Source organism: Geotrypetes seraphini, chromosome 6 (assembly GCF_902459505.1).
Source record: "Geotrypetes seraphini chromosome 6, aGeoSer1.1, whole genome shotgun sequence".
In the NCBI taxonomy this organism is placed as follows: Eukaryota; Metazoa; Chordata; class Amphibia; order Gymnophiona; family Dermophiidae; genus Geotrypetes; species Geotrypetes seraphini.
This window is the reverse complement of record NC_047089.1, coordinates 187,684,613-187,709,629: the sequence shown is the minus strand read 5'-3', so window position 1 is coordinate 187,709,629 and position 25,017 is coordinate 187,684,613. Positions and strand designations below refer to the sequence as shown.

The 25,017-nt window shown below is 44.2% G+C and overlaps 1 protein-coding gene across 7 annotated transcripts in view; it reads right to left on the bottom strand.

Annotated features, from left to right (window-relative positions):
- The window catches only part of GCK (glucokinase), a 110,685-nt gene that overhangs the window by 57,725 nt on the left and 27,943 nt on the right, over nucleotides 1-25,017 (bottom strand). Inside the window, exon 1 of one of the 7 annotated variants that reach the window (XM_033948269.1) lies at nucleotides 8,397-8,544. The exons of the other annotated variants lie outside the window; for them this stretch is intronic. Coding sequence (XP_033804160.1) covers nucleotides 8,397-8,435 — 39 coding nt within the window. The 5' untranslated portion in view covers nucleotides 8,436-8,544. Of the gene's footprint in view, nucleotides 1-8,396; nucleotides 8,545-25,017 lie in introns of those variants that run through there. 7 annotated transcript variants of the gene reach the window in all.

Genomic DNA, 25,017 nt, shown 5'->3' with positions numbered 1-25,017 from the left:
GGATTATCTGATTTTTGGTTGAGAAAAAGAGGATGCGTGGTCCTGCCCCATTCCACCCACAGCCCTGCCTCGTTCCACCCTCTAACTCCGGCCTCACACAAACCTCAAATCTTTGGGGCCATGCCTGGAGGGCACCTGTGCATGCACGGATGTGACATGATGACATCAGAGGAATGCGTGTGACATCACCACATCGCATCCATAGATGCCTTCCAGTCGCAGCCCCAATCTCAACACTTTCCAAAACCGTGACAAAGAGCTGGGTTTTGAAAAGCCATCCAGACGTCTGGTAACCTTAGGCCACGGGAATGTAGTATTCAATGAGCATGTGAATTACTGTTGCATTAAAATCACAGCAGTAATTCACAGTTCTTTGCTGAATGTTACTCTTCCTGTCTGTGGGTGAGCAGTGATTGGGTCATACACTTACAGGAAGGGTGCTGTTAATAAAAAATAAAAGAAAACATACCAGTATCTCCCTCCCTAACCTATAATTCTACCCCTTTCCCTTCCTGACCCAACTCTCTATCTACAATTGAAAGATTTCCCAGATAGGTTAGTGCCCTCCTTGACCCACACTTATAACATTTCTCTAGTGGCCCACCCCTTTTATCCTCCTTACCCAACCACTTTCTTCTAACCCTTCCCGCCTCTTTCTGCCTCTGACCCTTCCACCAGCCTATCCGAACCCACTTACCATACCTAACAGGAGCAGTAGGAACAATGCCCACTCACTCCTACCTCTGGCACCGCCATCTTGAAAAATGTAATATATGGCAGGAAGCCCCTGGGGCTTTAAGCACCCCAGGATGTGCCGGGAAGGAGAAGGCCCACCATTCTGAAGAGGCAAGACTGATGGCTGAGGGAGTACATATCCCTCCAACCAGCCTTTGTGAACAAGGTAGGGGGGCGGGGGCATTGAAGTCATGGAGGGAGATTGTCAGAAGCACGAAGGTGATGAAAGGAAGGGAGTGGGCATCCCTCCTGCTGCTTGGGGGGGTATGTGTGTGTCGGGGGGTTCTTTTATGGCAGCGGTGGAAGGGAGTAGGCATCCCTCCTGCTGCCAGGGGGCTGCTTGTGTGTTGGAGGGATTGCTTTACGGAGGTGGCAGGAGGGAGTGTGTATCAGGGTGTGTGTGTTGGGTGGGTTGCTTGATGGCGGTGGGGGAGGGAGAGGCATTCCTCCCACATCCTGGGGGGGTGTCTGGTGGGTTGCTTGATGGCGGCAGCGGGAGGGAGAGGGCATCCCTCCTGCCGATCTTTGATCTGGGGTCTTTTTTTTAAATTTGTGGGTGTATTCTGCGCATGTGCTGATCGCTCTCACCAGCAATCGGAACATGCAAATTTATTAACCCTCCGTGAACCTCATTTGCATACGTGTTTTTTTAAAGAATGACTCGCCTTTTTGAAATCGTTACAATAGCGGCTGCGATAGCGATCTGTCAGATTTTACCGCAAACATTAGAGAATCTGCCCCTGAGAAATGTTTAAGATATAAGAAAGTCAACATAGCAGAGGTGACCAGCACATTCAAGTACTTTGGAAGTACAAGGGAAGAGGGAGATGAAATAATGGTTAGCAGGACAGGTGGATCTAATGAGATTTTTCTGAGGCATTGTGTGATCACAGCTTATTTGAAGGCAACAAGTACAATTGTGGTGAAAGTGATTGAGGATATGACAGATGGAAGGGATGACGGTAGAGGAAAGAGAACTGAGGAACTTGGTGGGAACAGGATCATAAGAACAGGTAGTGAGTTTGGAGAAAAGGACAGTTTTGTCAGCGATTTCAGAAAAGGAAGAGAGGTTGGTAGAGTAAAAGAAGTGAGTGAGAAATGCTGTGGAGGAGGGAGAAGATGGAAGTGAACTGATGGAGAGCTCACGATTAATCTTCTGAGTCTTCTCATGGAACTAGTCATCATTTGGGCAGAAAGTGAAGGGAGAGTAGAGATGGAAGGAGAAGTTGAGTGTGGCAAAAAGTCAACAATGGTTGGCAGCGAGGAAGAAGGGTTTTATTTAAAAAAAAAAATAAATTCTGGGTGTCTAAAAATTTTAGGAGACTGAAATGCTTTCAAACACTTGTGATATCTGTGTTCCTCATTCTCCTCTCTTTCTTCATGCTCCAAGCATAATCAAAAACATTGGCACACTTAGCAATACAAATTAATGACAATTCTGATTGGTATCAACAATTAATAAAACTTCCCACAACTTATTATCCATTATCTACTCATTGAAAAAATACGACCACATCACAGAAGCATACCACGACTCACACTGGCTCCCAATACAAGCCAGAATACACTTCAAATTCCACTGCCTACTATTCAAAGCTATAAATGGAGACAGCCCTACCTACTGGAACAGCCCTACCTACTAACTCAATCCACCTCAACCAGACACAGGAGAACCCACATAATATTCACACACCCGCCAACCAAAAATGTCAAATGAAGAAAAATGTATGACAACCTTCTGGCCACCAGAGCAGCGAAACTAGACCAACAACTCACCAATCTGCTGACGTCGACCACAGACTACAAAACCTTCAAAAAATACATAAAACCAATATAACACAACCAAACATGTTCCAAACTCCTACTGCAATACCAACTACTCCTTAGCAAAATCAGAAAATGTTCAAAGTATTCTCTAAGTTCTTCTTAATATCATAATATCTTCTAATGTACTTCTTAATATCATAACAATTCTTATGTAATCCGCCTTGAACCGCAAGATAAAGGCGGAATAGCAATCACTAATGTAATGTAATGTAATTATCACTCTCTACATAAACTTGCTACATTTGTGTGTTGGTCACTCAGAGTCACCTCAAAATCCATAATTTATGCTGATTTTTCAGGATATTTTTTTAAGAATTCGTATTTTTGGAGTGTTATGTTTAGTATCCCAATAAAAATTTTATCTCAATGATTTTAACTGAAGAGATATTATCATAAGAGAACCCAAATCAATTGATATTATAACAATAATTATTTAATCAATATGATTGCATTTTAATCAAAATATAATCATAAAATTCATAGAACATTAATAACAAATTATAAGCAATAACAATTTTACAAATATCGACAAAAGGTCTAATATATAACATTTAGGGCTCCTTTTACAAAGCCGCGCAAGAGCCTTAACATGCGGAATAGCGCGCACTAAATTGCCGCGTGCGCTAGCTGCTACCGCCTCCTTTTGAGCAGGTGGTAGATTTACAGCTAGTGCGTGTGATAATACCGCTAGCACGGCTTTGTACGTTCAAATCTGTTTTATTATTATTATAAATACAAAACAACAAAGAACAAAGACGTCAAAGGAAAGATCTTCCAACAATACAACAGTTATCGCGTTGCTTTGGTGAAACAAAAGTCGAACCCCCTGCCTCCCCCCCCCCCGTCCCACAAACCCCACCCAAGCAGCAATAACCACCCATACAGCTATCGCGGCTTTGTAAAAGGAGCCCTTAATCATGCATTTTTGCCAAAAATCAGTGAAGGAATAAACAGAGAATGTTCAAAATAGAGTAAAAACTTCAAAGTCCAGATGTTCTCAGTCCCAATTTGTGAACAACTAGTCCATAAGATGCAAGTGCAGGTGTTTCATACAGAGTGACCAATTCAAAATCCACATAGACGAATCTAACTCCAAATACGAACAAATACTCCAATACAGATACATGGTACTGAAGAGAAACATGATAAAAATTATATTCTCATGGGTAGGGTTACCATATGGCTCCAGAAAAAGTAGGATGGATTGAGATATCCGGGTTTTACTTCCATTAAAAGCAATGGAAGTAAGGAGGACAGATAGAGACATCTGGGCATTACTTCAATTGAATGAAACAAAAGTAAAACCCGGATGTCTCAATCCGTCCTTCTTTTTCTAGGGCCATATGGTAATCCTAATCATGGGATGCAAAAAGGGTAATTTTCTGCATGTTTCACACAGGGGGAATGTGTTTGTGTGTGTGTGTAAAACAGTGCTCTGATCATTAATGAGCCTCTGAGTTTATACCATTTCACATGCTGCATAAGAGTGCTTGCTTTTACTCACTGGGAGAAGTTGGCATGCTGATTCAGTACACCTTTCCCCATCTGTTCGGGGGAAGAAAGTGTGTGTACTTTCAGGTGCTAAGGAAATGAGTGTTTCAGTGCACTTTGGGAAGAAGAAACGGCATAACACAATACAATGTAACACAACACATTCGATCAGTGTTCTTCAACCTTTTTACACCCGTGGACCGGCAGAAATAAAATAATTATTTTGTGGACCGGCAAATTACTAAGACCGAAATAAAAAACACATTTTCGCCCCGTCTCCGCAAGCTCGGTCCCCACAAACCATCTGATCCCATCTGCACAAGCCTCAGTTATGATTTTATATTGAATGTATTTTATTAAAGTATAAAAAGAAACAATATTCTGTACAATTGTCATTTTATAAATATAAATATTCAGAGCAAGGACCAACAAAACCCCTGTCTCCTCTCCCCTTCACATATATCCCCTTTACTATCAAGAAAACTGAACAAGCCAAATTATTACAGAATGCTATACAGAAATATCATGCTAACAGAATACTGCAGTCACACATGATAGGAATAGTGTTAGGCTTTGCAGTCCCCAGTTATGTCTCTAGCAGGATATATATTTCAAATCTGATATATTGTAATGACAAAATAGAAATAAAATGATTTTTTTCTACCTTTTGTGGTCTCTGCTTTCATCTTCTTTCCACTCTTCCTTCCAGCGTCTGCACGTTCCATCCACTGTCTGGCCTCTCCCCCTTCCATATGTATCTGACTTCTTTCTATGCCCCTCTCCCCTTTCCATCCAGCCTGTGCCTCCTCTCTCCTTTTTACATCATTCATTCCAGCTTCACTGCTTTCTTCATTTTTATCTCTCCTACACCAGATCTAGCATCTTTATCTCTCTCTCATTTCTCTGCTGACCCCCTTTCCAGCATCAATCTCTCTCTACTTTCTCATTCCTGTCTCTCCCCTTTCCCTCCTCTAATAATAATAATAATAATAATTTTCTCCCTGCCAGCTGTTTCCTTCCTTTTTTCCTTCTCCCTTCCCTCCTCCCCCCTATCCAACAGTAGCTCTCTTCCCATCCCTATCCCTCATCCCCTCCCAGCAGCATCTCTCTTTCTACCTCCCTCCAGGTGCAGTAGCAGCTCTCCCTTTATCCATCAGCTTCCTAGCCTCCAACAGTGGCTTCCTCTCCTTCCAGCAGCTCTCAGTACTTGCCTGCAGCAGTGATTTCCTTAGGCAGCCTTGGGTCCGTTGCCGCCTCTGAGGAAAGGGGAAGTTGCCAAAGTGAATCACTGCCCTGGTAAGTACAGAGCTGCTAGGAGAGGAGACAGCCACTTTTGAAGGCTCCCCATGATCTTACTCTTGCTGTGCCCTGCACATTCGCCACCCCCCCCAAGCCGGCAAAAACAGCCTTGCACCGCAGGCCCTGCCACCCAAGACGAGCCGGAGGCCCCTACCCGCCACATCCTGCACGTGGGCAGACTCTCAGCACAAACGCTGCTGATGGCCCCAATCGACACGCTGACCTCCCCGCGCACACTGACCATCTCCTCTCTGCCTGCACTTTCACCGCGGCCCTCTTCGGTGACTCGGCAGGGGCAGCGATCAAGTCAGGCTGCCGATATCGGGATCTTTCCTCTCTGAGTCCCGCCTATTTTGTTTCAACTTCCTGTTTCCGCATAGGCGAGACTCACAGAGGGAATGCCCGACGTCGGCAGCCTGTCTTGATCGCCCGAGGCTGGGAGGAACAGAAGATTTCCGAACACCACCAGGGCAGGAAATTTAACGGCGTCCAACTCGCCGGTCCTACGTGGACCGGCAAGAATTTTCTGCGGACCGGCACCGGTCTGCGGACCGGCACCGGTTCACGGACCGGCGGTTGAAGAACTGTGCATTAAATCATACACACAAAATTGTTTTTGTCCCATATGTGACAAGCTTGTAAATACAGTAGAATTTCAGCTAACTGGCATTTAATTAACCGGCACTCTCAACCAACCAAGACAACATCCAAAGTGGTGCTCCTGACCCAATAACCTCCCCTCCCTCCCTCCAACTCCAGAGGCATCAGCTGCAGGCACAAATCTCCTTCCCTCCTTCCAGCTCTCAAAGTATTGCAGCAGCCACCAATCTCCGTCCCTCCCTCCAGCTCCTCATGCATCATGGCAGCCACCAATCTCCCTCCCTCCGTTCCCGAAGCAGCAGAGCCGGTCCTGACAACCCCCCTCCCTCCCTCACTCACCTGATGGCGTAGCAGCAGTTGGCAAGCAGAGGAAGCACCGGAAAACATGCAGCTTCTGATCAGCCCTAGCAGGGCCTTTCCTCTGTTGTGTCACTTCCGACGTGGCAGAGGAAAGGCCCTACCGGTGCTTCCTCTGCTGCCGGCTGCTACTATATTGTCATGTGAGGGAGGAGGGAGGGTGGTTGTCAGGACCGGCTCTTCTGGTTTGGGAATGGAGGGCGGGGGTTGTCAGGACTGGCTCTGCTGCTTCAGGTAATGGAGGAAGGGAGTCTGGGGAAAAGGAGGAAGAGAAAGGGGGAGAGAAGGGAGAGAGAAAGTGGAAGAAAAGCGGGGAGAACATAAGAACATAAGAATTGCCGCTGCTGGGTCAGACCAGTGGTCCATCCTGCCCATTAGTCCACTCACATGGTGGCCCCCAGGTCAAAGACCAGTGCTTTAAATGAGTTCAGCCTCACCTGTGTACGTCCCAGTTTAGCAGGAACTACTAAATTGTATTTTAGTAATTATGAGGTTTTATAGCGACGTATTAGACATGATTGAATACATCGCATTCTCTGTGGTAGAAAGTGATCAAGAAAGAAGGGAAGAAGATGCTGGTCCTACAAGTGGGGGTTGGGGGGGAGGTGATAGAGAGAGGTGGAAAGGGAGACACAACTATTTTTACATTAACTCTCAAATAACCAGAAACTACAGTTATCCAGCATCCACCAATCCCCATGGGTGCTAGATAAATGAGATTCTACTGTACTAGTGACTTAAGTTACAGGTCAATATTAAAATTTATGTGCTAAGGCTTTTATCCTGTTCTTTGTCTACGGGAAGAAGCTTCATAGATCAAGCCTATAATGAGATATTACTTCTGAGAAAATGCAGAGAAAAGTAAATAAATATTCCATCAGAAAATTTGCTTTTGTGACCTCATTCAGCACACCTATGGATCACTATTTACAATCTAAGGGCCTGTTCTACAAAGCCGTACTAGCGGCTGCTGTGCGGTAACGGCCCCGAAGCCCATAGAGATTTAAAGGGCTTCGGGGCTGTTGCTGCGCGGCATTGTAAAACATGCCCTAAGTGGAACGTGGCAGAAACCATGGTATATGGGATATTCTAGCACAGATATGAGAGCATGCTAACTCTCTTCTTTGTCCAAGATGGAATAAACCCATTAGTACATCTGGTTCTATGACACTGTACATCACTGTCCCTTACTTAAAATCAGATCAGTTTTGCTCAGTCAATACTTAGAATATGGCTATAATTGTCCCTGCAAGAATCTGTAAAAGTGCTATCACAAGCACATACATTGCACTTATAAAAACTGCACCAATAAAGCTGAGGAGTTGATTTATTAAAGAAGCCTACAATGCACTGATAATGCATTTACCAATGGAATTTACCAATGGAATCCTCATTGCTCCAATAACACTGACAAGGCAGTGATTTGACATTTAGGATTGGCAGTGAGGTTGAGCCAGTAGTGAGTTTAATCCAAGTTCATTTAAATCACCGAGTTATTCCCAATCCCAACCACTGGTGATTACTCTCTGACAAAACTTGTCTTCACTCCCTATATTCCAACACATGACCCATTCCCCTAGATCCAAAGTCCTTCAAAGCCTTTATCTCAATTGGAAACTTTGATAACATAAGAATATGAGAATTGCCATACTGGAACAGGCTGAAGGTCCATCAAGCCCAGCATCCTATTTCCAACAGTGCCCAACCCAGATCCCAAGTACCTATTTAAAAAATTTATATCCCACTACATCCACAGTTCTGTGTGGGTTACATAAGCCGGTTACCTAGCTAAATCCCAAATTAGTAAAACAGATTTTATAATGCTTACCCTTGGAATAAACAGTGAATTTCCCCAAGTCATCTCAATAATGGCCTCTTTTAGGAAATTATCCAAACCTTTTTTAAATCCTGCTAAGCTAACTGATTTCATCACATTCTCTGGAAACAAATTCCAGAGTTTAATTATACATTATGTAAATAATATTTTCTCTGATTTGTTTTAAATCTACTACTTAGTAACTTCATTATATGCCCCCAAGTGCTAGTATTTTTGGAAAGAGGAAACCAGCAATTCACATCTACCCTACCTCTCCTGGGATCTGCGAGTTATTTGCTCTTCCGGCCATTGCTTCAACTCTTCAGAAGATTGTATCAAGCACATGAACTCCTGTGGGTGCCGGTGCCTCCCTGCAGAAGTAATGCATACTCAGATATGAGCAGCTTGCTTCCTCCTCCAGATCTATCCATCTGCCCTCTGCTATGTGAGAGGACAAGAGAGAGGGTGTTCCTATGACACTTGAGTACATTGACATGCAATATCAGCAGAGTCCCCTCAAGGACAGACAAACAGGACTTTGAGCTTTACTCAGTCCTGTCCAGGATCAGACTGCTTCCAAATTCATCCCTGCACAGACACAACTTTCTCTCTGGCTTTCTATCCAATTGTACCATTACCACAGTGTGTGTGTCTCAGTACTAAAAGCTGAGCTCTACACGTTGGCAGAACTATGTTGGGGGATCTCAGTCCTCAAATGGCAGGGGGTACTGCTGAGCAGGATTAAAGAGCATTTGCAGGGAAGTGTGTGTTTGGGGAGGGGTGGTTCAGTACTGGAACAGAATGGGTCCTGTTAGATAGGACTAAGGTGCATTTGCACAGCTGCGTGTGTAGAGGTTTCAGTATTGGAATAGTAGAGGATGCTGAAGGTCAGGAGTGAGGTGCATTGGTAGAGCTGTATATATAGTTTACATCCCACATAAGAATAGCTTTATTTGGTCAGACCAACGGTCCATCTAGCCCAGAAGCCCATCCTAACGGTGGCCAATCCAGGTAATTAGTACTTGGCCAAAACCCAAAGAATAGCAACATTCCATGCAACCGATCCATGAATGTCTCAATAACAGACTATAGACTTTTCCTCCAGGAAATTGTCCCAACCTTTCTTAAAACCAGCTACACCATTCACTCTTACCACAACCTCTGGCAATGTGTTCCAGAGCTTTTTTTTTTTTTTTTTTAGTATAATATTTCTTTATTAGGCAAAACCAATAGCAAATAAAAACCAAGAACGGTAAAAAATATGATCATGTTATTCCTTTCCTGATCAATTTACACTGGCTTCCAATCAACCATCATATCACCTTTAAAATATTACTCTTAGTATTTAAAACTCTGTCCACCAATGAACCACAATTTATTAATTGAATGCTTATTCCTTAAAATATACCACGCTCCCTCCGATCTACAAGCCAAAAGCTCATAGTAGTCCCTTCCTTGAAAGTTATCGGAACCAGACGCCACGATATGTTTTCGGCGATGGCCCCGCAACTTTGGAACACTTTGCCTCAATATATAAGAGAGGAAAATGATCTCAGCCTTTTAAAAATAATTTTAAAAGTTTCCTTTTTAAAGATGCTTTTAATCTTTAATTGTAAAGTAGTTACCCTCCAGGATTATACTACTCCCTCCCTAATGATTTTTTCCATCTGTGGTTCTTTTTTCTACTTTAAAGCACTGATTTGTAACTTTATTCCTCCATCTCTTGTGTATCAGTTTGTAAGTTTGTTAGTCTAACCCAGTGGTCTCAAACTCGCGGCCCGGGAGCCACATGCGGCCCGCCAGGTACTATTTTGAGGCCCTCGGTATGTTTATCATAATCACAAAAGTAAAATAAAACAGTTTGATCATATGTCTCTTTAGCTATAAATTACAATATTATTATTAAGACTTAGCCAAAAGGAAAGATTTATAAACTATAAAGATTTTACCTCATGCAAAATTGTCATTTCTTTAATAAGACAAAATTAACTATTCTTTCTGCGGGCCCTCCAAGTACCTACAAATCCAAAATGTGGCCCTGCAAAGCGTTTGAGTTTGAGACCACTGGTCTAACCCATTATTTTTAAATTTTAAATAGCATGTCTAAATGTATGTTCATCTTTATTTTACTGTAACTCGCTTAGTAAATTTGAATAAGCTGCCAGCTTATTTATCAAATCAAAATAAAACTTGAAACTTGAATGAACAAGAACACTCCATCAGAACAAGGACACCCACCTATCCAAGGCAGGCAATTAAGGCAAATCAATGATACAGCAAAATACAGAGTGACAAAAAGTCGGTATATGCCTAATACAATAGTTTATAACACCCCCAGCAAACCTGTCCCGAAAGAGAAACATACCAACCATACAACAAAAGAAAAAATGCAAAACCCAAGTCCAGAGCTTAACTGTAAAAAAATATTTCCTCCTATTAGTTTTAAAAGTATTTTCTTATTCTTTGTAATTTCTGGCAGAGTGTTCTACTCCACTCAGGATTTTGTAGACTTCAATCATATCTCCCCTCAGCCGTCTCTTTTCCAAGCTGAAGAGCCCTTACCTCTTTAGTCTTTCCTCATGTGAGAGGAGTTCCATCTTCTTTTATCATCTTGGTTGCTCTTCTTTGAACCTTTTCTAGTGCTGCTATATCTTTCTTGAGATAAGGAGACCAGAATTGAATGCAATACTCCAGGTGAGGTCACACCATAGACCGATACAGAGGCATTATAACATTCTTAGTCCTGTTAATCATCCCTTTTTAAAAAATAATTCCTAGCATCATTGGTGGAAGGTTTCATCATATTGTCTACAATGACACCCAGATCTTTTTCTTGGGCGCTAATCCCCAAAGTGGCCCCTATATTTTTCCCAATGTGCATCATTTGCATTTGTCCACATTAAGGGCTCCTTTTACGGAGGGGCGTTAGCGGTTTAATGCACCTAATAGTGCACGCTAAACCGCCGGCCGCGCTAGCCACTACCGCCTCCTCTTGAGCAGGTGGTAGTTTTTTGGCTAGCGCGGGGGTTTGCGCGTGATGAAAAGTCACGCGCGTTAAACCCGCTAATGCGCCTTCGTAAAAGGAGCCCTAAATTTCATCTGCCACTTGGATGCCCAGTCTTCCAATTTCCTAATGTCTGACTGCAGTATTTCACAATCTGCATGCCTTTTGACAACTTTGAATCCTGGTTTTAGCTTTTATGGGATACCATACACATTCCTCTAAACCACAGATTTCAACAAGGATTCAATGCGGTTTACAACAAGATTTCTAATCAGTGGTCATGAACATTGAGCTACATTGACTGAAGAAACAGAAATGTCTTTGCATTTTGAGTCATCGGTTTAGAAATGTTCCTGAAGTTCGAATCATAGATCAGAAGAGAAGGGTCTTTAGCAGTTTTCTAAATTTGTGATATGTGTCCAGTTGATGCAAATGTTGTGGGAGGCTGTTCCAAATTTTGGGGCAGGAGAGCAATTTAACCTGTGTGGGACTATCTGCTGGTATTCAATGGGGCTGAGTTGGAACTTAACCAGTTAAATGTTGATATTCATCCTTAACTTATTAAGTTTTAACATAACCACTTAAGGCTGAATATCACCACTTATCTGGTTAAGTGCCAATCAGACACACATACCCAGATATTCACTGCCAATGCCTGGACATGTTCCGGCACTGAATATCTGGTCATAAAGTCAGTGATAATGAAACAAAAAAAACCCCACTCTGCTGCTGGCTGAATTTTTTCCATATTTATTGTTCCTGCTAGAGAGCTAAATTGTGCTTTTGCATGCTGGGAGCGATTGTCCTTACCCCAGCTAAAGTAGAATACATACAACTGAATCCCAGTTAACCAGTATTCAATTAACCAGCACTCTCAACCAACCAGCAAAAAAAAAATTATCTCCTGCATTCCTCACCCGACAACCTCCAAAGTCATGCTCCTGATCCAACAACTTTCCTCCCTCCCTCTAGCCCCAAAGTTTCAAGGCAGCTCCAAATCTCCCTCCCTCACTCAGTCCCTAAAGAATCAAGGCAGCCCCAAATCTCTCCCCCTCTATTCCACCAGCCCAAAGCATCACGGCAGCCACAACACTCTCTCCCGCCTGCTCATTCATGAAGCATCCAGGGCAGCTGGTCCTGACAACCCACCTCCCTCCCTCCTGCCCGGGGCTGTCTGGAAGCAGCCTGTTTACGGCACTTCTGCTCACCGGCTGCCTCCTGCTTCAGGTGAGGGTAAGTTGTCAGGATCGCTCTGCTGCTTCAGAGGCAAGTGGGAGTGTTGTCAGAACAGGCTGTGGCTTTGGGAGTTGGAGGGAGATCTGTGGCTGAGCACATGGCAGAACAGTGAGCGGAGCAGAGAGTGTGCTAGCAGGAAGGAGCGGAGAGAGGAGCAGAGAAGGCGGTGCTTCAGGACTGCCGCCTGCTTCTGAGGCTTCGGGGCTTGAAGGAGTGAGGGGAACTTTGCAGCTTAGGAACGCTGGTGCTTTGGGGCGGGAGGAAGGGGAGAAATTGAGATCTGGATAAGACAAGGTTTCTAACACAGCACTCTCAATCAACCAGAAAATGTTATCTGGCATCCACCAATCCCCATGGGTGCCGGATAATTGAGATTCTTCTGTAGTAAGGAGAGGGAGAATCTGTGCATAGTTGGACTGTGTTCTGAAAGCAACTGTTCACTGTTTAAGAGTGTGCTTCTTCCTGGTTTCAAGAAGAAATAAATTTGGATTTGTTTTTGGACTTTACATCCTGGTATGATTTGCATCATTCAAGGAATGAGAGGAGTGTCTGGTGCTTGCTTGCTGTGAGACTCCAGTTGATATTTTGGCCCCAACTCTGGTCCTAACAAATAAAATTAACTTTGTGTGCCCCTTACCAGCATCTGGGTAAGCAAGGGGTTACATCTGTATGCAAATGCAAAAAGCCTAAGAAATAAGATAGGAGAGTTAGAATATATTGCACTAAATGAAACAATAGATATAATAGACATCTCTAAGACCTGGTGGAAGGAAGATAACCAATGGGAAACTGTCATACCATGGTACAAATTATATCACTGTGATAGAATATAAGAATAGCCTTACTGGGTCAGACCAATGGTCCATCAAGCCCAGTAGCCTTTTCTCACAGTGGCCAATCCAGGTCACTAGTACCTGGCCAAAACTCAAGGAGTAGCAAGATTCCATGCTGCCGATCCAGGGCAAGCAGTGTCTTCCCCCATGTCTTTCTCAATAACAGACATAAGAACATAAGAATTGCCGCTGCTGGGCCAGACCAATGGTCCATCTTGCCCAGCAGTCCGCTCATGTGGCAGCCCCAGGGTCAAGACCAGTGCTCCAAATGAGTCCAGTCTCACCAGTTTAGCATGAACTTGTCCAACTTTGTCTTGAAACCTGGAGAGTATAACTAAGGTGACCATACATCCCGTTTTGAACGGGACCGTCCCGTTTTGGGATCCCCTGTCCCGTTGTCCCCACACACAGCTTCGGGACGCCAAAATGTCCCAGTTTCAGGGACAGCGTCCCGAAGCTGTGCGCAGGGACAACGGGACAGGCGATCGCTTCCTGTCCCTCCCTGCCGCGCAAAAACAAAAGCTTCCCTCAGGGCTGGATTAAAGGGTCCTAGCAGTCTGGCCATTTCTCCCCCTAACTAGCCCATCTCCCTCATCTTCGCGGCCGACTTCATCTCCGGAATTGCCGGCAGCAGCACTCCTCACTCTCCCCGCGCAGCTGACCCTCCCACCGCGAGACGCCTGACATACCTCACTCAACAGCAGCGTCGGCAGCACTCTAAACAGGCTGCTTTGCAGCCTTCTCCTGTCGGGGCCTTCCCTGTGTCGCGTTGCTGATTACATCATCAGTGATGCGGCAGAGGGAATCAGTGGTGGGAGAAGGCTTTAAAGCAGCCTGTTTAGAACACTGCCGACGCTGTTGTTGAGGGAGGTATGTTAGGCATCTCACGGTCGGAGGGGCGCCTGCGCGGGGAGAGTGGGGAGTGCTTCTGCCAGCAAATCCATCCAGTACTCTATAAGACTGCAGGAAGGATCTTTGAAGACTCATTTAAATGGCTTTCAGAGCAATCTCTGATGGACAGACTGAGGTTTCCAAACTCTCTCTTGCCGGCACTAGACCCAAAGGTGTAGCCTGTGATGAAAGGGGCGACCCAGGAAACTACAGGCCGGTGAGCCTGACCTCAGTCCCGGGAAAGATGATGGAGGCACTGATTAAAGACAGCATCTGTGAACACACCGAAAAAAATGGGCAGCTATAAACGAGTCAACATGGCTTCTGCAAGGGCAGGTCATGCCTCACAAACTTATTGTACTTCTTTGAGGGAGTGAACAGCCAGGTGGATAGAGGGGAATCTATAGACATCATTTACCTTGACTTCCAAAAAGCCTTCGACAAGGTACCACACGAGAGACTGCTTAAGAAGATATGGATCCACGGCGTGCAAGGGGAGGTCCACCGATGGATCAAAAACTGGCTGGCAAACAGGAAGCAGAGGGTTGGCATAAAGGGCCATTACTCAGACTGGAAAGGGGTCACGAGTGGAGTTCCACAGGGGTCGGTGCTGGGACCGCTCCTGTTCAATATCTATATAAACGACCTAGAGGCGGGTACCAAGTGTGAGGTCATTAAATTTGCAGATGACACCAAACTATACAGCAGGGCTCAAACCAGGGAAGACTGCGAAGATCTCCAAAAGGATCTAAAGCAGCTGGAAAAGTGGGCCGAAAAATGGCAAATGAGCTTCAACATAGGAAAATGCAAGGTCATGCACGTGGGGAAAAAGAACCCGATGTTCACATACAAAATGGGGGGAACACCACTAGGGGTCAGTAACCTGGAGAGAGACCTGGGAGTGATGGTAGACGCAACACTGAAGGCATCGGCGCAGTGCGCCACAGCCTCAAAGAAAGCAAACAGAATGTTGGGTATCATAAAGAAGGGTATTACGACCAGGACGAAGGAAGTCATCATGCCGCTGTATCGTGCAATGGTGCGGCCGCATCTGGAGTACTGTGTCCAGTACTGGTCGCCGTACCTCAAGAAGGACATGGCAGTACTTGAGGGAGTACAGAGAAGAGCAACTAAACTGATAAAGGGAATGGAAAATCTCCCATATACCGACAGATTGAAGCAGTTGGGACTTTTCTCCCTGGAAAAGCGGAGACTTAGAGGAGACATGATAGAAACCTTCAAGATCCTGAAGGGCATAGAAAAAGTAGACAGGGACAGATTTTTCAAATTAAAGGGCACCACAAGTACAAGGGGGCACTCGGAGAAATTGAAAGGGGACAGGTTTAGAACAAACGCTAGGAAGTTCTTTTTCACTCAGAGGGTGGTGGATACATGGAACGCGCTTCCAGAGGCTGTTGTAGACAAGAAAACATTAAATGGTTTCAAAGAAGGTTTGGATAGATTCCTAGAAGAAAAAGGGATTGAAGGGTATAGATAGGTATAGGCCACTACTCAGGCAATGGGCCTGATGGGCCGCCGCGGGAGCGGACCGCTGGGCAGGATGGACCTATGGTCTTCCTCAGCGGAGGCAACTTCTTATGTTCTTATGTTCTTAATTACCTCCCATAGAAACTTCTGCACTCAGCCTACTCACTCCTACTGGGAATAACACACAAGGCAATTTCCCAGAGGGTTCTGGTAAAGGTTCAGTTCTGGGATGTAGGGGAGGACTAGGACCTACTGGGCTAAGTGTCACATCACTCCCGAAGCTTGGTTCTTCTCCCTACCACACACAAATCCCATGATCTTTGACTGTCTCATCAGAGGACACATCACTTGATGAGTGGACTATGGAGGGGCTGTCTTGCAGGAAACCATAGAGGAGATCACACATATTCTCACACCCTGGCAGCCTAGACTCTTTTCTAAAATACCTACAGGGGTGCACATGTAGTTGTGGCATGTGTAAGATGACCATACGTCCCGTTTTCAAAGGAACAGTACCGTTTTCGGACCGACCGTCCCGTTGTCCCGACCCACCGCTTCGGGACACCGAAATGTCCCATTTTCAGGGACAGTGTCCCGTAGCTGTGTGCGGGGACACCAGGATGGGTGATCACTTTCCCTCCCTGCTGCGCCGATTCTAACCCTGGGCTGCCGCTGCTGCTTCTTCCCGACGTCAATTTTGACATCGGAGAGGACATTCCAGGCCAGTCAATCGCTGCCTGGCTGGCCTGAACTTCCTCTCCGACGTCAAAATTGACGTCGGGAAGAAGGGAAGAAGCAGCAGCGGCGGCCCAGGATTTGAATCGGCGCGGCAGGGAGGCAGACTGGCAGGCAGCGGCGGTACATGGGCGGGCGGACGGGCGGTTTGAATCCGGGAGGGGGGTTGGTTGAATCCACAGGGGGGGGGGGTTTGAATCAGGCACTGGAGAGAGGGAAGGAGGCAGGCTGGCTTCGGGGGAGGGACAAAGGCATTTTTCTGCACTGGGGTTGATTAGCTGACAGCCTCATTATCATCATTTTAAGATGCTGTGCATTATCATCATTTTAAGATGCTGTGCATTTTAAGATGCTATGCTGGAGAGAGGGAAGGAGGCAGGCTGGCTTCGGGGGAGGGACAAAGGCAAGGGAAGACATAGGAAGGAGGCACTGGGAGCACTATGGGCATGGGAAGGAGGCATTGGGGGGCACTAGGGACGCAGGACAGAGACACTGGGGGCACTAAGGACACAGGACATAGGCACTGGGGGGCACTATGGACATGGGAAGGAGACACTGGGAGCACTAAGGACATAGGAAGGAAGGAGGGAGGGAATAGAAAGGGACTATTGTTGGGCCTGAGTGCAGAAAGAAAGAAAGGATACACAGACAAAAGGAAACGCAACCAGAGACTCATGAAATCACCAGACAGCAAAGGTAGGTAAAATGATTTTATTTTTAATTTAGTGATCAAAACGTGTCAGTTTTGAGAATTTATATCTGCTGTCTATATTTTGCACTATATTTATCTATTTTTCTATAGTTACTGAGGTGACACTGCATATTTTAAAGTCATTTGCCTTGACATCTTTGAAACCTCCCAAATATAAATGATAATTAACATTTTCTCTATGTATAGTGTGCTTTGTAGTTTTTTTAATTTTAAGGTTACCATTATGAATTAATATGAAGATATTATGTGTACATGAAAAATAAATGGAAGTAATTGGGGGCGGGATTGGGGGTGGGGCTAGGGTGGGATTGGGGGCGGGACTGACAATTAATAGATGTCCCTTCTGATGAAAAAAATAAATGGTCACCTTACCTATAAAATAATAATAATAATAATAACTTTATTTTTGTATACCGCCATACCCAGAGGAGTTCTAGGCGGTTCACATCAATTAAACAGAGTTATAAACAAAATGTTCAAAGTTGCGAACAACGAATTAGAAGTAGGGGAGAGTAGGTCAGGGGGGTAGTTCAGTAGGGGGGGGAGAGGTGTTAGTTGATAAAGAAGGGGCATTAAGGGTCCTGGTCTTGGAAGAGGTGGGTTTTGAGTGATTTTCTAAAGCCGAGGTAGTTGGGGGCCTTGAGGACCATTTGGGCTAGCCATGGGTTTAGCTTGGCAGCCTGGAAGGCGAAGGTTTTGTCAAGGAATTTTTTTGAGTGACATAGTTTAGGGAGGGGAAGGCGAAAAGTTGAATTCTGCAGACGTTCTTGATGCTGTGATTCAGGGTGAAGTGAGGGGTAATGTAGCTTGGGGATAAACCAAATACTGTTTTGTAGCAAAAGCAGGCGAATCTGAATAGGATTCTGGGTTCGAATGGTAGCCAGTGGAGTTTGTGGTAGAAAGGGGTGATGTGTTCCTATTTTTTCAGGCTGAATATAAGGCGGACAGCGGTGTTCTGGATCATTCTGAGTCTCCTGATGGTTTTCTTTGTGGTGCTCAAGTAAATGATATTGCAGTAATCCAGTATGCTGAGGATGGAGAATTGTACTAGCAGGCGGAATGAAGTGTCGTCAAAATATTTTTTTATGGTGCGGAGTTTCCAGAGCACCGAGATACTTTTCCTGACTGTGATATCAGTGTGTTTCTCGAGGGATAGATGTTTGTCCAGTGTGACTCCCAGTATTTTTAAGGTTTGTTCGAGGGGGAAAATAGATCCTTTTACTTGAATTGTGGTGTCTTTGATTTTGTCTTTGGGGGTTGCTAGGAAGAATTTTGTTTTGTCCGGGTTTAGTTTTAGTCTGTAGGATAGCATCCAGTGTTCTATCTGATTGAGTATGCTTGCAAGGGAGATGAGGAGCTCTGGTGTGAAGCTGGTTAGCGGGATGATTATAATGATGTCATCTGTGTAAATAAAGAATTTGAGCTTGAAGCTTTGCAGGAGGTTTCCTAGGAAGGTGAGGTAGACATTGAACATGGTGGGGGACAGGGGGGAGCCCTGTGGCAAACCACAGGAGTTTTCCAAGCTGTATGAGAAAGTGTCGTTCTTAAAGACTCCGGAAGAGTGTTCCAGTTTTCTACCACTCTCCCTTTCAACTTTAGAGAGTATCCTCTCGTTCTCCCTACCTTGGAGAGGGTGAACAGCCTGTCTTTATCTACTAAGTCTATTGCCTTCAGGAAATTGTCCAAACAATTGGTGGAGGAGTAACATTACACATTATAGAGGGCCTTGAGTAGACTAAAAATTCTGCAGGTCACAAAACACATCTTGGGGCTGGAGTAGATTATGAGCTCACTAGGAACAAAAAACAGTACCTACATAATGCATATAGTATATGTTTAATGTACAGCACTGCATATGTCTAGCAGCACTATAGAAATGATAAGTAGTAGTGCATGTAAGTACAAGGTATCTTGGAATCCCTAAGGATCGAAATGTCATGTGTTAAGGGGAAAAGGATAGTGATAAGAACTTAAGAATTGCCGCTGCTGGGTCAGACCAGTGGTCCATCGTGCCCAGCAGTCCGCTCCCGCGGTGGCCCTTAGGTAAAAGACCAATGCCCTATTTGAGTCTAGCCCTACCTGCATATGTTCTGGTTCAGTAAGAACTTGTCTAACTTTGTCTTGAATCCCTGGAGGATGTTTTCCCCTATAACAGCCTCCAGAAGAGCGTTCCAGATTTCCTACCACTCTCTGGGTGAAGAAGAACTTCCTTACATTTGCACGGAATCTATCCCCTTTTAACTTTTAGAGAATGCCCTCTCGTTCTCTCCACCTTGGAGAGGGTGAACAATCTTTCTTTATCTACTAAGTCTTTTCCCTTCATTATCTTGAATGTCTCGATCATGTCCCCTCTCAGTCTCCTCTTTTCAAGGGAAAAGAGGCCCAGTTTCTCTAGCCTCTCATTATAGGGCAACTCTTCCAGCCCCTTAACCATTTTTGTCGCTCTTCTCTAGACCCTTTCGAGTAGCACTTTGTCCTTTTTCATGTACGGCGACCAGTGTTGGACGCAGTAGTCCAGGTGGGGGACACACTATGGCCCGGTATAGCGGCATGATAACCTTCTCTGATCTGTTTGTGATCCCCTTCTTAATCATTCCTAGCATTCTGTTCGCCCTTTTTGCCTCCACAGTGCATTGCGCGGACGGCTTCATTGACTTGTCTACAAGTACTCCCAAGTCTCTTTCCTGGGGGCTCTCTCCGAGTACAGCACTGGACATCCTGTATTCGTCCATATGATTTTTGTTACCGACATGCATCACCTTGAACTTATCCATTTTGAACCTCATTTGCCATTTCCCAGCCCATTCCTCGAGTGCATTTATGTCTCGTTATAGCTCTTCGCAATCCTTCTGTGTCTTCACTACTCTGAATAACTTTGTATCATCCGCAAATTTAATCACCTCGCTCATTGTACCAATTTCCAGGTTGTTTATAAATATGTTGAAGAGCACGGGCCCAAGCACCGAACCCTGTGGAGTGTAACACCATCCACTTGACCAGGATAAACAGATGAAGAAACATTATTAGAAATATAGGGAAGGGATACTAAACTGGGTAACACGCAATGGATGATTTCAACTACCATAAAAAACATAGAGGAAGATTGGATATCATAATAGATAACTCAAAAAGTAATCAATTCATCCTGTCATACACAACCTTTTTACCGTAATTGGAGAAAAAGGCCTCACATGCAAACTAAACTAAACTAAACTAAACTAAGCCTTAGATTTATATACCGCATCTTCTCCACTGAAGTGGAGCTCGACACGGTTTGTAAGAGCCAAGAAACTACTAAACCCCCTTCAGGGTGGGTACTTAACATGGAGTGGCACACCGTCTTTCACAGGCAAAAAAAACTCTACTACATTCAACCACCACATGTGAATGTTCGATTCATAATTTTCAAATATGGAGAGCAAACATTCAAAAAATTCTGAACATCTGCACATGTGTTTACTTGACTCCTTGCTTACAATAAACGGTAAAAAATAGTGAGTGAGTTCATAACAATTAGTCTCTAAGCAAAAAATGAATCAAAAAGGTCAGTCTGCTCATCCTGGAAAGGTCACTCTGAATCCACAAATATTTCCACTTCAAAAACTCCCAATAATCAATCACTTAGATGACTCACTCTTTCATCCAGGTCACAATCCACTCCCGAAAGGGCTCCTGTTTCGCAGTTAACAAACCACTGCGTCAGAGAAAGCAAATGCTTCCAATTCATCGGCTTCTTGCATAGTAACAGCAACTGCCCCAATGCCGTCGCTGAAAAAAGATGTGCTCCACAGACATAAGCATGGGTTGCTGTAGCTGGATGATGACATCATCATGATTACATTTGTGGAGCAGCGCATTTTCAGCGACGGCGTTGGGGTCTGTGCTGGGACCACTGCTTTTTAACATATTTATAAATGATCTAGAGATGGGAATAACTAGTGAAGTAATTACATTTGCTGAAGACACAATTATTCAAAGTTGTCAAATTGCAAGAGGACCTTACATGACTCGAAGACTGGGCAGCCAAATGGCAGATGATGTTTAATGTGAGCATGTGCAGCCACAAATCAACCACAAATGCAGCCACAAATCAACAAAACAATAAAAAAATCATTTGCAGTCACGAGAAACCTGAGGCAAGTCAGAAAACAATTTCAACTCTTGGTACAATCCCTAATACTAGGTCTAATAGACTACTGCAACATACTATATCTCCTCTGCACAGCAACCATGATAAGACAACTACAAACAGTACAAAACACAGCCCCCTAAGACTGGTCTACTCACTGAAAAAATTTGACCACATCACAGAGGCATACCACGACTCACATTAGCTCCCAATACAGTGGTACCTCAGAATCCGAAAGTCCCAGAACTCGAACGCTTTGTAATCCGAACTTTTTTTTTGTAGTAAATTTTTCCCCAGAATCCGAACGCCCTGCACATTGTATATGTATGTTTGTGCCCCAGAATCCGAACTCTGCTTTGGAATTCGAATACCCTGCACATTGCATGTGTATGTTTCTGCCCCAGAATCTGAATGCTGCTTTGGAATATTTGTTAATATTTTACCTTAAAATCCAGTGTATTTACTGTTAAAATTTGAGTTTGTGGGATCCAAGAACGGATTAATCCAGTTTCTATTATTTTCAATGGGAAAAATTGTCTTGGAACTCGAATGCTTTGGAACTCGAACAGGGTTCTGGAATGGATTAAGTTCAGATTCCAAGGCATCACTGTACAAGCGAGAATACACTTCAAATTTTACTGGCTACTATTTAAAGCAATAAACGGAAACAGCCCAGCCTATTGGAACAATCGACTAGTTCAATCCACCTCAACCAGACATAGGAGAACCCACGCACCATTCACACACCCTCCAACCAAAAATGTCAAAAGAAAAAAACTGTACAACAACCTCCTAGCCACTCGAGCTGCAACACTCAACCCACAACTCTACATCCTATTGACCACGACCACAGATTACAAAACCTACAAAAAAGAAATAAAAGCCCTTCTATTCAAAAAACACATAAAACTGAACTAACATAATCAGGAATGTCCCAAGCATCACCTGCAACTACTACATATGTACCTCCACTATCATAACTCAGATGTAATCCTTAGCATCTCAAAGAAATGTACAAACTGCTCCCTAAATACTTCTAATCTCCAGACAATCCATTTGTAATCCGCCTTGAACCGCAAGGTAATGGCAGAATAGAAATCCCTAATGTAATGTAATGTAAAAAGGAATCTAAACAACAGCAATGTGATGCAATAAATACATATTATTGCTCTTTTTATTTATTACAGTTTTGGTTCATTGTTATATTGATCATTTTAAAATTCATCCCTCAGATGTTGATTACACCCCTGAGGCAGGCTCAAATGCTGAAACATGGACCATGTCGGGTCCATGACACACAGTGAATATATGAAAGGGACTATTATATTTTAATAAATATTTACTCATTCAATCTATCCCTGGTTGATGTGTACAGTTCCATCCCCACTTGTATGATTTTGGATTTAGAATATATCATGCCACTCCTTAAGAAGCGGAAGCTGGCACATGAGGCTAGGCAGAGTCCTCCTAAGGCATGCCAATGTGGTTAATAAAGAGAGCCTTCTCATTCTTATTGCTATGAACAGGAAGCCATTACAGTACTGATGCAACTCTAAATGTCCCATTTCTGCCAGTCTAGGGATGGTCAGAGCAGAAAAATGAACCACTTCAGCTAAAAATAGAAGTACAGACTGTCCCCACTCAGAGGTTTTCCTTACCAGGTTGAAATCAGAGGACTTCATTCTTCCTTTGTGCCTTTATGTTTTTCGCACTTCAATGTCTTCTCTGTAGAGCATGGTGCATCTAAAGCTGAAAAGGGAGGCACCTGTTCTACCTCACATTTTGAGAAGACAGTCCTTCCAAGTGCTTGTGAGGTGTTGGAAAGATGGAAGGAGCTTCAGTCTCACCTCTTGGCTGGCTGGGAATGTGGAAGGTGCTTTTGCCTCTCTCCTTCACTCTGGCTTCTGTCCCTCAATCATCAGCTCACCTCCTTTCTGTGGCTTCTGTCTCACCATTGCTGCTGCTACTTGTCGTTCATTCTCCATTTGCTCCCCAATGTTCAGCTTGCTTTTCAGTCATGCACCTGCTCCTCAATTGTCGGCACGCTCCTCCTGCCATGACTCCTGTCTCATAGTCATTGGCTTGCTTCCCCTGTTGCACAAGTCTTTGTATGAGTAGTTTGTTCAAGGTCACCAGTTGCTGATAGACACAGATACTGTAAAATTTACAACAGAACTTGATAAGTGGCCAGGGAAGAGCAGAGCTGTCTATTGTAGGAGGATGTGTGAGCTGGCAGGTATAGAGACCAGAATTTGTGGCAATGGTTCCCCCCCCCCCCCCATTCAGCCACTGCAGAATGAAGGCTCCCTGTGATTTCAACTTCCGCCCAATCTAAATGGAGAAACTGCTCCCACTGTAGCAAAATAATCTCATGTTATGATGGATCTCTTTTGATGTGACTGAATTTCCCTATTGAAATGACTGGGGGGGGGGGGTCGATGCTGTAAAATGTGCTAGGCTTTGTGCACAGATTAGCTCGGCTTTTGTGCCATTTTGTGCATGCACTATGTAGAAATGAGTTTTGCACATGAGCTAATTGTGAGTAAAGCCTTGGGTAGACCTTGACACACTTCACATGCAACTCCCTGTAAGTGAATGTATTAGCTATTCTATGTAAATGCAGAGATGTGAACAGAAAGCAAGAAAGCTGAGCATTGTGTTGAGGCTTTAATACAATGTAACCAATGCAGAAGCCTAGTGCGGGCAGATGTGTGTGGATACTGATGCATAGCATCTTAAAATGATGATAATGAGGCTGTCAGCTAATCAGCCCCAGTGTGGAAAAATGCATAAACTTTAAGGCAAGTACAATGCTAGAATTTGAACGCCAGGAATAGAAAGGTTAGTTCATTCTTTTGCAGTAGGGTCTGTCAGTTTTTTAGGCTACGGCTGAATAAACATAGAAACATGATGGCAGATAAAGGCCAAATGGCCCCTCCAGTCTGCCCATCCGCACTAACCATTCCTCTCTCTAAGAGATCCCATGTGCCTATTCCAAGCTCTCTTGAATTCAAACACAGTCTCTGTCTCCACCACCTCTTCCGGGAGACTGTTCCACGCATCTACCATCTTTTCTGTAAAAAAGTATTTCCTTAGATTACTCCTGAGCCTATCACCTCTTAACTTCATCCTATGCCCTCTCATACCAGAGCTTCCTTTTAAATGAAAGAAACTTGACTCATGCGCATTTACGTCATGTAGGTATTTAAACGTCTCTATCATCTTCTCTCTCCCGCCTTTCCTCCAAAGTATACATATTGAGATCTTTAAGTCTGTCCCCATACACCTTATGAAGACCACACACCATTTTAATAACCTTCCTCTGAACCAACTCCATCTTTTCCATATCTTTTTGAAGGTGTGGTCTCCAGAACTGTATACAGTATTCTAAATGAGGTCTCGCCTAAGTCTTATACAGGGGCATCAATACCTCCTTTTTCCAACCTGCCATACCTCTCCCTAAGCACCCTAGTATCCTTCTAGCTTTCGCTGTTACTTTTCAACCTCTTTGGCCACTTTAAGGTCATCACATACAATCACACCCAAGTCCCGCTCTTCTGTCGTGCACAAAAGTTTTTTCTAGCTACACCGACCAATCTTGGGGAAGATAGCCTGGTTCTGAATGAAATTACTTACCCTATTGTTTCCAACATTAAAATTCTGGGTGTGCAGCTTGATAGGAATCTGTCTATTGCAACCCAAGTGGATTTGAATGTCCAAAAGGGGTTTTCCATGTTATGGAAACTAAGGTCTATAAGATTATACAGTCAAACCTCGGTTTGCGAGTAACGCGGTTTGCGAGTGTTTTGCAAGACGAGCAAAACACTTGAGCAAACTGTGACTTGCAAGACGAGTGTTGACTCG